Below are 13,815 nucleotides of genomic sequence, written 5' to 3'. Positions count from 1 at the left end.
ACATGGGTGCTAAAGAAGATTGGTTCTTTCTCTTTTTAATATGCTCCCTTGAGATCCTTGCTTTTTGTTTTTGTTCGTAAGAAATCATTTTATGGGTAATTAATTTTATATGCCTCCAGTGTACACAATGCATACCATGAGTGCCTCTTTTGCTGATCTTTATAGTAATGAGAATGAGTAGCATTTGTTTTTTACAAATAGTAAAACTGAATGGGCCACTGATTGCTGGAATCAAAAAGGGAGGGAATTTAAAAAAATAAAGGAAAATATATTTGATGCTTCATGCATAGAACATTGGAATGAGAATCTCTTCAATTAAAACATGTCCCAGTTGTGAGTTGTCTAATCAAAGGAAATGCTTGTTCAATTATTTATCTCAAATGCTCTTCAAATAAAATTCACCAGGGCAGAAATCTGCAGCCCACTTTCCTGTTCTACAATGCTTCACACATAATCATTTTGATGCCTATTAAAGTACCTCTGGGGAAGAAAATTGAGGTTTATTGCATTGTTGATGGTTCAGTTGCCTGGGAAAAACAAAATGTTGCCTTCAGGTAAGTAACCTTTGGCTTAAGCTTCAAACAGATGCTTTATTCACAGACTTTTCCTGATTCCATGCAGACTAGTTGAGAGCACAACTCCCAAAGTTCCCAGGTACACGTCCTTTGCAAATGCTCGTATATTTTAATGTTTTGGGGTTTTATGATTGTTTTTATATGTCTGCTTTTATTGATTGTGATATGCCAGCCAGCTTTTGCTTCTTGTGAGATGGGAATGTGATTAATAAATAATAAATTTCATATATAAGCAACATGCAGTTGAAAAAGATACTGTTCTTGCACATCAGTAGACAGTTGGGCTTATAATCAGGATAGCAGTGTGAGCATAAACATGACATTAAATATGTTAATATAAGCCATGGTTTCTATTAACTTTGGCTGGACGTTTTAGTTTATCTTAAAGAGCTGAAACTAATATGATGCATATAGTACACTATACCATAATAAAGTTTATTTTGGTTCCCTTCATCCAACTTCTAAACCACAGCTATGGTTTAGCAGTTGCATGTACCTAGCTTATTAAGTAAACTAGTAAGGTAAATGATGTCTTAATGCAGTAGCCATGGCTTAATGCCGTATAGAAATCCAGCCATCTTTAGCGTCAACATATAATTTCTTGCTTAGAGTACGGTGGTTCAACAGATGGCTACTCAAAATGTTACCAGTTCTAATACTTTGAATTAATTGCACACGTGTTCTCTGAATAGCCAAGGTGTGATTTTTATCAATGCAGTTTATGATACTTTTTTTTTTATTTTGTCACAACAGTATATACAATCGTCAACATAAAAATAACTCATCATGAGAGAAACAGTATATATAAGTAAAAGTATAAGTAAAAGTATGCATATAATATTATAATGAAGAGAACAATAGGACAGGAACGGTAGGCACTTTTGTGCTCTTACGCACGCCCCTTATAGTCCTCTTAGGAATGGGGTGAGGTCAATAGCAGACAGTTTTTGCCTCACCTGGTTCATTCCTGACAATAATTATGCAATGTTTGTTGCATTGTATACTCAAGCAGATGCTGTCAAAAAAAAATACATAATTGATTGCCATTTTATGAACTCTGTTTATCCCACACACCCAATGTATATTTATAAAGTAGTTTTAGTTTATCCATATAAAGCAGTCACTAACAGAGTATTACATTATCAAAGTATAGATTCAGTTTTTATTGCCAAGTTTTATCGCCCATAGAAATGCAGGCAGCAGCTAAAGCAGAAAAAAAATTAAATCTTTATGAATATAATAAAGATGTTTGAGAGAACAAAAGAGATTGGCAAAATTCTGGAGATTGTGAGTGTTAACATTGCCATTGCCATTTTAGCAGGAGAGCTTTTCCTGAGAAGGAAAAAAGTTGTGAAAGTTACTCAAATAATAGTACAAAAATGGACATCATTTCTCAAAATCATTCGTCTAGACAATCTATTCAGGAATTATAATGATAATAATAATAACAACAGAGTTGGAAGGCCTTCTAGTCCAACCCCCTGCCCAGGCAGGAAACCCTAAACCATCTCAGATAGATGGTTATCCAACATTTTCTTAAAAATTTCCAGTGTTGGAGCATTTACAACTTCTGCAGGCAAGTCGTTCCACTTATTAATTGTTCTAACTGTCAGGAAATTTCTCCTTAGTCCTAAGTTGCTTCTTTCCTTGATTAGTTTCCACCCATTGCTTCTTGTTCTACCCTCAGGTGCTTTGGAGAACAGCCTGACTCCCTCTTCTTTGTGGCAACCCTTGAGATATTGGAACACTGCTATCATGTCTCCCTTAGTCCTTCTTTTCATTAAACTAGACATACCCAGTTCCTGCAACCATTCTTCATATGTTTTAGCTCCAATCCCCTAATCATCTTTGCTGCTCTTCTCTGCACTCTTTCTAGAGTCTCAGCATCTTTTTTACATCATGGCGACCAAAACTGAATGCAGTATTCCAAGTGTGGCCTTACCAAGGCATTATAAAGTGGCACTAACACTTCACGTGATCTTGATTCTATCCCTCTGTTTATGCAGCCCAGAACAGTCTTGGCTTTTTTAGCAGCTGCTGCACACCACTGGCTCATATCTAAATGGTTGTCCACTAGGACTCCAAGATCCCTCTCACAGGTACTACTATTGAGCAAGGTACCACATATCCGGTACCTGTGCATTTTGGGTTTTTTTGCCTAAATGTAGAACCTTACTTTTTTCACTGTTGAATTTCATTTCATTGAATTCATTGAATTTCAGATGTCATTTTTAAAGTAGACATAGCAAATTAGATCAGGGAAATATTGAACACACAAAATTAATATTGAGTAATTGTGTCTTTCAAAAATGGCTAAAAACATCCTGTACTTTTCTTTGAATAATCCAGGGAGATACTGATATAGCAAATATTGCTTTTGAGAAAACAGCCACAGAATTTTAAGTTTTTTTCAGAATTACCCTTTTGTACAGTTTATCTTTCTGAGGCAAATTATCTTTCATTTTGTACTTTTCAATTCAGATGGAATTCTGCCCTTTAATTATTATTATTATTATTATTATTATTATTATTATTATTATTATTATTATTATTATTATTATTTTTCATATTTGTATACCGCCCTATCTCCCTAGGGACTCAGGGCGGTTCACAGGCAATTAAAAATACATATAAATACAAGTTAAAATAACAGTTAAAAAAACTTATTCTATAGCCCATTATTAAAAATAATATAAAAAATAAAAACCCGTTTAAAACCAATAAATTTAAAATCTAATCCAGTCCCGCGCAGATGAATAAATATGTTTTGAGCTCGCGACGAAAGGTTCGGAGGTCCGGAAGTTGACGCAGTCCTGGAGGGAGTTCGTTCCAGAGGGTGGGAGCCCCCACAGAGAAGGCCCTTCCCCTAGGCGTTGCCAGACGACACTGCCTAGCTGACGGCACCCTGAGGAGTCCCTCTCTGTGAGAGCGCACGGGCCGGTGAGAGGTATTCGGTAGCAGTAGGCGGTCCCGTAAATAGCCCGGCCCTATGCCATGGAGCGCTTTAAAGATTATCACCAACACCTTGAAGCGCACCCGGAAGGCCACAGGTAGCCAGTGCAGTCTGCGCAGGATAGGTGTCACGTGGGAGCCACGAGGGGCTCCCTCTATCACCCGCGCAGCCGCATTCTGGACTAACTGGAGCCTCCGGGTGCCCCTCAAGGGGAGCCCCATGTAGAGAGCATTGCAGTAATCCAGACGAGACGTCACGAGGGCGTGAGTGACTGTGCATAAGGCATCCCGGTCTAGAAAGGGGCGCAACTGGCGCACCAGGCGAACCTGGTGGAAAGCTCTCCTGGAGACGGCCGTCAAGTGATCTTCAAAAGACAGCCGTTCATCCAGGAGGACGCCCAGGTTGCGCACCCTCTCCATCGGGGCCAATGACTCGCCCCCAACAGTCAGCCGAGGACTCAGCTGACTGTACCGGGATGCCGGCATCCACAGCCACTCTGTCTTGGAGGGATTGAGCTTGAGCCTGTTTCTCCCCATCCAGACCCGTACGGCTTCCAAACACCGGGACAGCACTTCGATAGCTTCATTGGGGTGGCCCGGTGTGGAAAAGTACAGCTGGGTGTCATCAGCGTACAGCTGGTACCTCACACCGAAGCCACTGATGATCTCACCCAGCGGCTTCATATAGATGTTGAACAGAAGGGGCGAGAGAATCGACCCCTGCGGCACCCCACAAGTGAGGCGCCGCGGAGCCGACCTCTGCCCCCCCGTCAACACCGTCTGCGACCGGTCAGAGAGATAGGAGGAGAACCACCGATAAACGGTGCCTCCCACTCCCAATCCCTCCAACCGGCGCAGCAGGATACCATGGTCGATGGTATCAAAAGCCGCTGAGAGGTCTAATAGGACCAGGGCAGAGGAACAACCCCTATCCCTGGCCCTCCAGAGATCATCCACCAACGCGACCAAAGCCATCTCCGTGCTGTAGCCGGGCCGGAAACCGGACTGGAACGGGTCTAGATAGACAGTTTCATCCAGGTGCAGGGGAAACTGATGTGCCACCATACTCTCTACAACCTTCGCCGCGAAGCGAAGGTTGGAGACCGGACGATAATTACCTAAAACAGCCGGGTCCAGGGAAGGCTTCTTGAGGAGAGGCCTCACCACCGCCTCTTTCAAGGCGGCCGGAAAGACTCCCTCCAACAAGGAAGCACTCGTAATCGCCTGGAGCCAGCCTCGTGTCACCTCCTGAGTGGCCAGCACCAGCCAGGAGGGGCACGGGTCCAGTAAACACGTGGTGGCATTCAGCCTACCCAACAACCTGTCCATGTCCTCGGGAGCCACAGGGTCAAACTCATCCCAGACAATATCACCAAGACCACCCTCAGACGCCTCATCTGAGTCGCTGCAATTTTGGTCCAGACCGTCTCGAAGCTGAACGATTTTATCGTATAGATAACCGTTAAACTCCTCAGCACGTCCCTGCAACGGGTCATCCCGCTCCCCCTGGTGAAGGAGGGAACGGGTCACCCGAAACAGGGCGGCTGGGCGGTTATCTGCCGACGCAATGAGGGAGGAGGCGTAGCAACGCCTCGCTTCCCTCAGTGCCACTAGGTAGGTCCTAGTATAGGACCTAACTAGTGTCCGATCAGCCTCTAAACGGCTAGACCTGCAGGAGCTCTCTAGGCGTCTTCTCCGGCGTTTCATCCCCCTCAGCTCCTCGGAGAACCAAGGAGCCGGTTGGGATCTACGCTGGGTCAGAGGCCGCAGAGGCACGACACGGTCTAAAGCCCCAGCCGCAGCCCGTTGCCAGGCTGCGGCTAGTTCCTCTGCCGTGCCATGAGCCAGACCCTCAGGAAGTGGCCCAAGCTCCGTCCGGAACCTCTCCGGGTCCATCAGGCGCCTGGGACGGAACCAACGTGATGGTTCCGTCTCCCTGCGGTGTTGAGTGGCGGTCAGAAAGTCCAGGCGAAGGAGAGAGTGATCTGACCATGACAAAGGTTCTGTGACTACATCTCTCAAGTCCAGATCCTTCAACCACTGACCAGAGATAAAAATAAGGTCCAGTGTGCCACCCCCGATGTGAGTGGGGCCATCCACTACTTGAGTCAGGTCCAAGGCCGTCATGGAAGCCATGAACTCCCGAGCCATACAATGCTCTCAGCATTCCTGGAGGTCCTTATAAATAATAATATATTTCCCAGGTCAGAGGTAGCATTACCCACTTTGTGAGTTCCCAAATGCCACCATCAGATTGGTCACAAAACGGCCATGATACATTTATTCCACAAATTAATAATGAGGCTGCTCAATTTGAGATTTGGGTATTTTAAAAATCCCAAATGTCCTTGTCATCTATTTTAATCTTGAGACCATGATTAAATTTGGAGACATAGAAGTGTCCAAAGGGGCTCATGAGTGCTGTTTTCATGAACCTTGATGTTACATTTGATTCACTGGAAGTATTTTATTATTCACAGAAAACATAAGAATCGGAAAGGACATTTCTGGTGATCAGAATTGAACTTGCTCAGTGTATGATACATTATGACCATCCAGTCTCTGTTTGAAGATCTTTAGTGAAGGAGAACTCATCAACTCATGCTCCACTTGTTCAATGGACTAACAGCTTGTATAGTTGGAAAGTTCTTTCTGAGGTCCAACTTGAACCTGTTTCCTTGTAATTTTAATGTTCTGTCTTGCATTTTGCAACAATAGATAATAAGTGTACTTCTGTGCGACAGTCTTTTAGATGTTTGAAGATTGCTATCACACCTATTCTGAGCTTTCTTCTTCTATATGCTAAGTATGCCAAATTCTTTAACCATTCCTTGTAGGGACCATAAATTTTAAGTAAATTCAAAGAGAAAATGGTTAACAGAAGTATGTTCTTTATGAAAAGACATTGACATTATCTTACAGATAAAGTCTATTTATTCACAACTGATGTTTTAAAATTAAGAAAAAAGCTTCTAACCAGGAAGAAGAGCTGGACTAATACAACTCGCATTCTATTTCTGGCTTGCATGAGGCATTGGGAATAGCTCTAAAGAAGGATTTGGGAAGGAGTAATAAAGGAGGAGATTTCAGATGTGATGTCTTCTAAGGCTTTTCACTTTTCTTGCCACTGTATCTGAATTAAATGCTCATAAGGAATAATCAGACAAGTGAATATTCAGTGTTGTGTCCTTTCTTGCCAGGAACAATTGGATTATAAGAACAGACTAGATTGCCTTTGTAAATGGAGCAACAGGAAGAGGAATTGGGACAGTCTAGAATAAATTGTAGGTTTTGGTAAGCGCCTAGCTATGAAGACCGTTGCTGTGTTCTGCATTTAAAATTCCCAAACAAAGAGTATAGAGTATAGAGAGCAAAAACCCCAGTCTGACCACTCAAACCAAGGCCTTTGTATAGGCTTTTACTGTGAATGAGAAGATGCATATGTATATGTATAGGTCATGAAGGAAGTAGCGTTCCCTTTAATTTTAATCGATTTAGAATAGAATAGAATAGAATTTTTATTGGCCAAGTGTGATTGGACACACAAGGAATTTGTCTTGGTGCATATGCTCTCAGTGTACATAAAAGAAAAGATACTGTAAGTGAGTTAAAGTGTGCATATGTTTGCAAGCCTTGGAAAATAAAAATAGTAATGAATGGTATATTAACAGAACATCAGAGAAGTCAATCTGGGGATATGGTTTTCATAAGTTAGATAACATCACTAAAAAGTCTCTTTCCCAATATGGTAGTCATATATGCATCTCCCTTCTCAGACCTACTCACAGAAGAACTCCTAAAGAGGATTATAAAGTATATCTGGAATGAAGTAAAATTCAGATACTCCTTAAAGATCAGTCGAGTACTGTGAATTAGATTAATAACTAATTATAGAAGGTTAACAACAGCAATTTAGATGAAAAGGGTAGGCATGCTCCAGGTCCCATCCCTTACATCAGGGGTGTCAAAATCAAGGCCCTGGGGGCTGGATCCGGCCCACGGGGTGCTTACATCTGGCCCACAAGGCTGCCCTGAAAACAGCAAAAGACCAGCCCATGGTGCCTCTGCCAGCAAACACAGAGCTCAGGAGGGCCAAGTGCAGAGGGTTGCAGGAAGCCATCACAGCTGAAAATGGAGCTCACAAGGGCCACCCACAGCTCCATTTTTGCTGGTGGAAGGTTGCAGGAGGCTGTTGCAGCCGAAAACAGAGCTTGTGAGCCTGTTTCTGCTGGCAGAACACTCGGGCCACCAGAGGCGCCCCCTACACAAGTGACATCGAGTTGGCCATGGCCACCCTGACCATGGCCACCACCACACCCAAGTCAAACACAACCCTGATGTGGCCCTCAATGAAATTGAGTTTAACACCCCTGCCTTAAGTGCTGCCATCTTAAATGGAATCCAGGAAGCATGGCTTTCTGTAGTAGGATCTCCACAGTGGATCTACCTTCCCCCTGAGATCTGCCAGCCCTGCCACCCCACTTTTAGCCTTCCAGAAAGCTGTGAAGATCTGTCTTTCCCCCAAAGTCCCTAGCATAGGATAAGAATTATATGGATGGGCAAATTGGAGATGGTAGGTCAGCTGCCTGATTTTCTTGGTTTTCATGGTTTTGGTGTTATTATTACTGTGAGCCATCTAGAGTTGCGTTTTAAAAAGATGGGCAGCCGTATAACTCCTTTGAATAAAAGAAGTAAGGGAATTTTGAAAGGGAATTATGAAAAGAAAACAGATGAACCAAAAAAGAAGTTCAAAGGAACATTTCTTTATATTGAAATATAGTATTAGTGAATTTGCATAGGCTTCACTCATACAGAAAAGGAACTATTGTCCTGTGAATGGCAGCCCTCCGCCAAGCCTGATGATTGGAGACATTGTCAGAGATTACCATGATGAGACACATAATCAGAGAGTCATCTATGTTTTGGAATCAAACTCACAGAACCAGATATGCAGAGAATTCCAATGTGGCATTTTACAAGGGTCACCTTGAAGAAACCTATTGTGATTCAGCACAAAACTGCAATCCCCAAGTTACAATTCCCTACTATCTATACATCTGTAATAATGTCTTGCTGTTCACTGGTTGTTGCTTTCTTGTTTGTTTGTTTTAACAGATACATGGCCATTATTGATCCTTTGAAGCCCAGGCTGTCTGCCACTGCTACAAAAGTAGTGATTGCAAGTATATGGATTCTAGCATTCCTCCTTGCATTTCCTCAGTGTCTCTTTGCTAAGACTCAAGTGGTGCCTGGACGAATTCTGTGCTATGTTTCCTGGCCAGGTGGTATGAAACAACGTTTTACGTAAGTCAATACTTTAAATAGTTGTGTATTTTTGCATGCTTCTTTTGCCCTGCCAAAGCATAGAAATATGATACCTATCATAGCAGTTCAAACTAAAGATGACAGCTTGGAGAGAACTGAAAGTGTCATCCAAGTCCATCGTTTTCATAGTTGCACTTCATTGTGATAGTAGTGGAAGAAGTAGATTGCAAATCTCAGATGTTGTGGAACAAGATCTTTCCAAATAAGATTCTTAACCTTTCCCAACAGAGAACCATGAAAACTTGGAGAAGTGGTAAATGGCTTTGCTTTTCCATCTGTGAAAACTCATATAGAGTTCTGTATCACTTTAAATAGGAGTCAGTCTGTTACTGTATAACTGGTAATGTAGCATATTACAGTTCATCAGATGCATGGAATATTGTGCTATAGAGGTGACTGAATTTGTGTGTGTGAATGGGTTATGTGGAGGGGAAAGGAGTATGGTGCCAGAATAGAGTATAGAAGTATTAACAAAGTAGTAGATATGACACAGACATGCTTGCATTGGTGAACTGGTTTGCATATTTTAACAAATCATGGTCTTTGTGTGAATCCATGAGACATTACATCTTTTTTAATTCTTAATTCCAGTCTTTTGTAATGAAATCAATTTTTGTAATTATTTTATTTAATGATAGCTATGTTGAAATTAATATTATTTGAAATGTTCCCCACTGATTTTGAACAATTGCAAGTTCTGATATTATATTCATGAAGAATGCTGGTTGCTTTTAAGAGCACAAATGACAGCATTTTTTTAAAGAAATGTTTTCGGTGTCAGGCTCATGTTCTTCTCTTCTAGGTATCACATCATTGTGATTGCGTTAGTCTATTGTTTCCCGCTGCTTGTCATGGGCATCACTTATACCATTGTTGGAATCACCCTGTGGGGTGGAGAGATCCCAGGTGATACTTCTGACAAATACCATGAGCAGTTGAAAGCTAAGAGGAAGGTACTGTAAAACTTCAGCTTTTTTTGTTTAACAATTATTTACAATATTTATAAGCTCCTGAAAAACAGGGAATGGGACAACTTGCTACAGCCAACTTACCACGGCCAACTCACCGCAGGACAACTCGCTGCAGGACAATTTAACAATTCCATTTAATTATTTAAAATAAATAAAAATTATTTTTAATTTTTGCCATTTACATTTTATTCTGTCTCTCCTTTTGCATCCTTTCTTTAATGATTGCATTCCACCATTTCTTTGATATTAGTGTAACTCTTGGTGAGATGGTCGTGGTGAGTTGTCCTGCAGGGAGTTGGCTTTCACAAGTTGGCCGTGGCGAGTTGGCAATGATGACTAGGCCATGGTGAGTTGGCCATGGTGAATTGTCATAGAAGCACAACATAATGGTCTTACAGCATCTTCTGTAGTGTCAGAAGGATGGGTACCATGTAATTCTCCAATGAGAACATGTTCCACAATGTAGGATCAGCCGCAGAAAAGACATATCGTTCTTACTTCATTTAAGGTTGGGATTTTCAGCAAGCCCTTTCAGTGATCAGAATGGGCAGGAAGAGCCATATGCAGTAAGAAAGTCTGATTAGTAGCAACAATAATTTATGCATCTTCATAGCTTTTTATCATTCAAAACCATTTTTCCCTCCATCTTGCTATACCACTTTTCATGCAAATAATAAAACTTGATTTAAGACAAATAGAATACTGTATTGACATTGCCTATGTTTCATTTCTTTATTGTCTCATTTATTTTCTGGCTGTCATGTTATGTAGTATCTTCACTTACTTTAATGAAGTTTTCAGTATTTAAGTTATATTGGTGGGCACTTACATATAGAAGTTTTTTAATGCATTTGGAATTGGCAATACCAGGTGGTACACATTTTATGCAGTGTAACTGACTAATTTCATGGTGCATTCCAGTACAACTTCGTGTGATGATTTCCTGATTAAAGTCCTAAATCTCTAAGTTTTGTCTCATTTAATAGACCTTTCTGCTTTGAATGTGATAAACAGGAGTCTAGAGCTTGATGTTCTAAGAATGCCATAGTGATCTTTTCTCCTCTTGGCTGTAACCTATTATAATATAAAATGTGCTCTTGGTATGTTTTAGCGGTTGCTGCTAGTAGAGACAAGTAATGCAGTAAGATATTGTCATATCTTCCATTTTAATTTAGGATAGGATAGGATAGAATAGGATAGAATAGAATAGAATAGAATAGAATAGAATAGAATAGAATAGAATAGAATAGAATAGAATAGAGTTCTTTATTGGCCAAGTGTGATTGAACACACAAGGAATTTGTCTTTGGTGCATATGCTCTCAGTATAGTAGTAGACAAAATAGACAAAATACATTAGTCAAGAATCATAAGGTACAACACTTAATGATGGTCATAAGGTACAAATAAGCAATCAGGAAACAATCAATATCAATATAAATCATAAGGATACAAGCAACAAAGTTACAGTCATGCAGTCATAAGTGGGAGGAGATGGGTGATAGGAATAATGAGAAGACTAATAGTAATAGTAATGCAGCCTTATTGAATAGTTTGACAGTATTGAGCGAATTATTTGTTTAGCAGAGTGAGAGCATGCGGGGGAAAACTGTTCTTGTGTCTAGTTGTTCTGGTGTGCAGTGCTCTATAACGGCGCTTTGAGGGTAGGAGTTGAAACAATTTATATCCAGGATGTGAGGGTCTGTAAATATTTTCACATCCCTCTTTTTGACTCGTGCAGTATATAGGTCCTAATGGAAGGCAGATTGGTAGCAATTGTTTTTTCTGCAGTTCTAATGATCCTCTGAAGTCTGTGTCTGTCTTGTTGGGTTGCAGAACCAAACCAGAAAGTTATAGAGATGCAGATGACAGACTCAATAATTCCTCTGTAGAATTTTCTACTTATTTTCCAAGAAAGGAAGATGTAGTGTCTGATGCAGTGATGTACTGAATCTGCCTCACACCAGATCGCTACAGCCAATTGTTAATTCTGGAATGTTGTAACCCAGCTGACAACTGAGGTAATCTGAGGTGCACTAATCAGTGATAGAAATGCAGGTGGCAAAACTGGTTTTTAAATATTTAGCAGCAAACGTTATGTTTTTCAGGAAGTAATAATTTAGACACCAAAATGTGCATATGTAGATTGTATCCATTCATAAATTTAAGAATTACTAATCATTGAAAACACATTGCGTTTTGCAACCAAGGAGAAGACTACCTAGATGACTTGCCTATCTGCTCATTGATTGATTATCTGCCATCAAGTCATTTTCTATTCCTAGTGATCACTTAGGTAAATTTTCTTCATGACAATCTGTCCCTAACCTGGTCTTTACATTTTCCAACAGTATAACCGAATCTATCCACCTTGATGCCAGTTGTTATCTTCATCTTCTCCTTCCTTCCACCTTTCCCAGTTTGAAAACCTTTTCCGGAAAGCTAGGTCCTTGTATAATATGTCAGAAGTAGGATAATGTGAGCCTTGATTGACAATTCTAGGTAGATTTCTTCTGTGATCCTTTAGCTTGTTTTCTTGGCTGTCAATGGCATTCTTGGGAGTCCTCTTTAGGGACAACTTCAGAATCTCTTTATCATTAAATTGTATTTGAATAGGGATGCTTATAACGTTTGCGGTTTTGAATTGCAGCTATCAGAGCCTCAGCATTGACCATGCTAGGTAGAGTTAATAGAGGTCATAGTTCAATATTTGGAGGGCACCAGATTCCATACCCTTCAAAACAAGATGCTGCAAATGGAAGATTCTTCTCTAGCGAATCTGTCAATAGATTATGTCCTTTGTAAAGGAAGATGCATGACTACACTGACATTAAATCATCCCCTAAAGTATCTAGTTCCACTCCAAGTCACTATTTTCCAATACAGACAGCATTAAACCTTGACCATGCAGAGTAATATTGATTGGTCTTTTCATTTTGTCAATAAAGAACAAATTTATACAGAGAGAGCTAACACATTTAATCAATCCAAAATTGCAAATCCAGGATGGCACTGTCTTTCCATTGTAAAATCCTATTTATTTGAAACCTTGCAAGTAGCTGATAATAATCTGTTATTGTTTATATCTATTATTAAATAGTCTTTAATAATCTGTTTTAAAAACGCATTTCAATATTGAGAGCAATTCAAGAATTTTAGATGTCCCTAATGATAATAAAATATTCGACCATTACACTGTTGTGGGCAATCCAGATTTCTACTGCGAATATTTAAATATTTGATCAATAACATTTGATCAGTAATGAAGAGCTCTAAAGAGTGAATTCCGCAAAATATGAATCATATGAATAGGGATCAAAAGACAAAAAAAATTTTACTACGTTACCTTTTTTCCATTTTTTTATTAATTTTCTTTTTCTCCTTTGTTTATTTTTGTTTCTATGATGAAGAGATTTTTTTTAATGTCCCAATTATGCTTAAAATGAACTCATATTCAGTTACTACTTTAATAATGCAGGATCGTGGGCTCTCTCTCCACTGTCCTGACTCTGGCTTTGCTATAGATTTTTAAATGCTCTGAACAAAATGAACAAATCACCTCATGTCCCATTTATCAATTTGTTTTTTGTCCATGGCTTTAACGGCATCTTGTTTCATCTTGACTGGATATGTATATGGCCTTTTGCATAATGTGTGGAATGAAACATTTGGGTGATAAGTTTCCCCATTTTCATTAGTTGAAACATTGACAATTTCAGAAGCACAGCTAGCACTTTTCTGTCTCAACAGGCATTTGATGACTGATTGGAGAACAGCAGTTTTGGAGACAAGCAATAAATGTACAGTGCCTACAATTTATCTGGATCTGAGCTTTATAAAAATACCCAAAAAATCACCTTAAGCAATCAAAATTGAAAACTTGATTTTCAAGTTATTTTGCCTAGTACTTGTAAAGGAATGGTGGCCCAGTGAGGTTTTGGGAGGTTGGTGAATGGTTTATGGTGGGAAATGGCCCTCCTATTCTCCTTCAAC

General features: G+C 40.2%; 1 protein-coding gene across 1 annotated transcript in view; it reads left to right on the top strand.

The window, feature by feature from the left end:
• Positions 1 to 13,815, top strand: part of TACR3 (tachykinin receptor 3) — a 57,464-nt gene that overhangs the window by 17,288 nt on the left and 26,361 nt on the right. The window contains exons 2-3 of the mRNA XM_058193125.1: positions 8,643 to 8,831; positions 9,655 to 9,805. Of these exons, the coding sequence (XP_058049108.1) occupies positions 8,643 to 8,831; positions 9,655 to 9,805 (340 nt within the window). The remainder of the gene's footprint in view (positions 1 to 8,642; positions 8,832 to 9,654; positions 9,806 to 13,815) is intronic.

Source organism: Ahaetulla prasina, chromosome 8, assembly GCF_028640845.1.
Source record: "Ahaetulla prasina isolate Xishuangbanna chromosome 8, ASM2864084v1, whole genome shotgun sequence".
NCBI lineage: Eukaryota > Metazoa > Chordata > Lepidosauria > Squamata > Colubridae > Ahaetulla > Ahaetulla prasina.
Note: the sequence above shows the minus strand (reverse complement) of the source record. Positions and strands in the feature narration are given on the sequence as shown.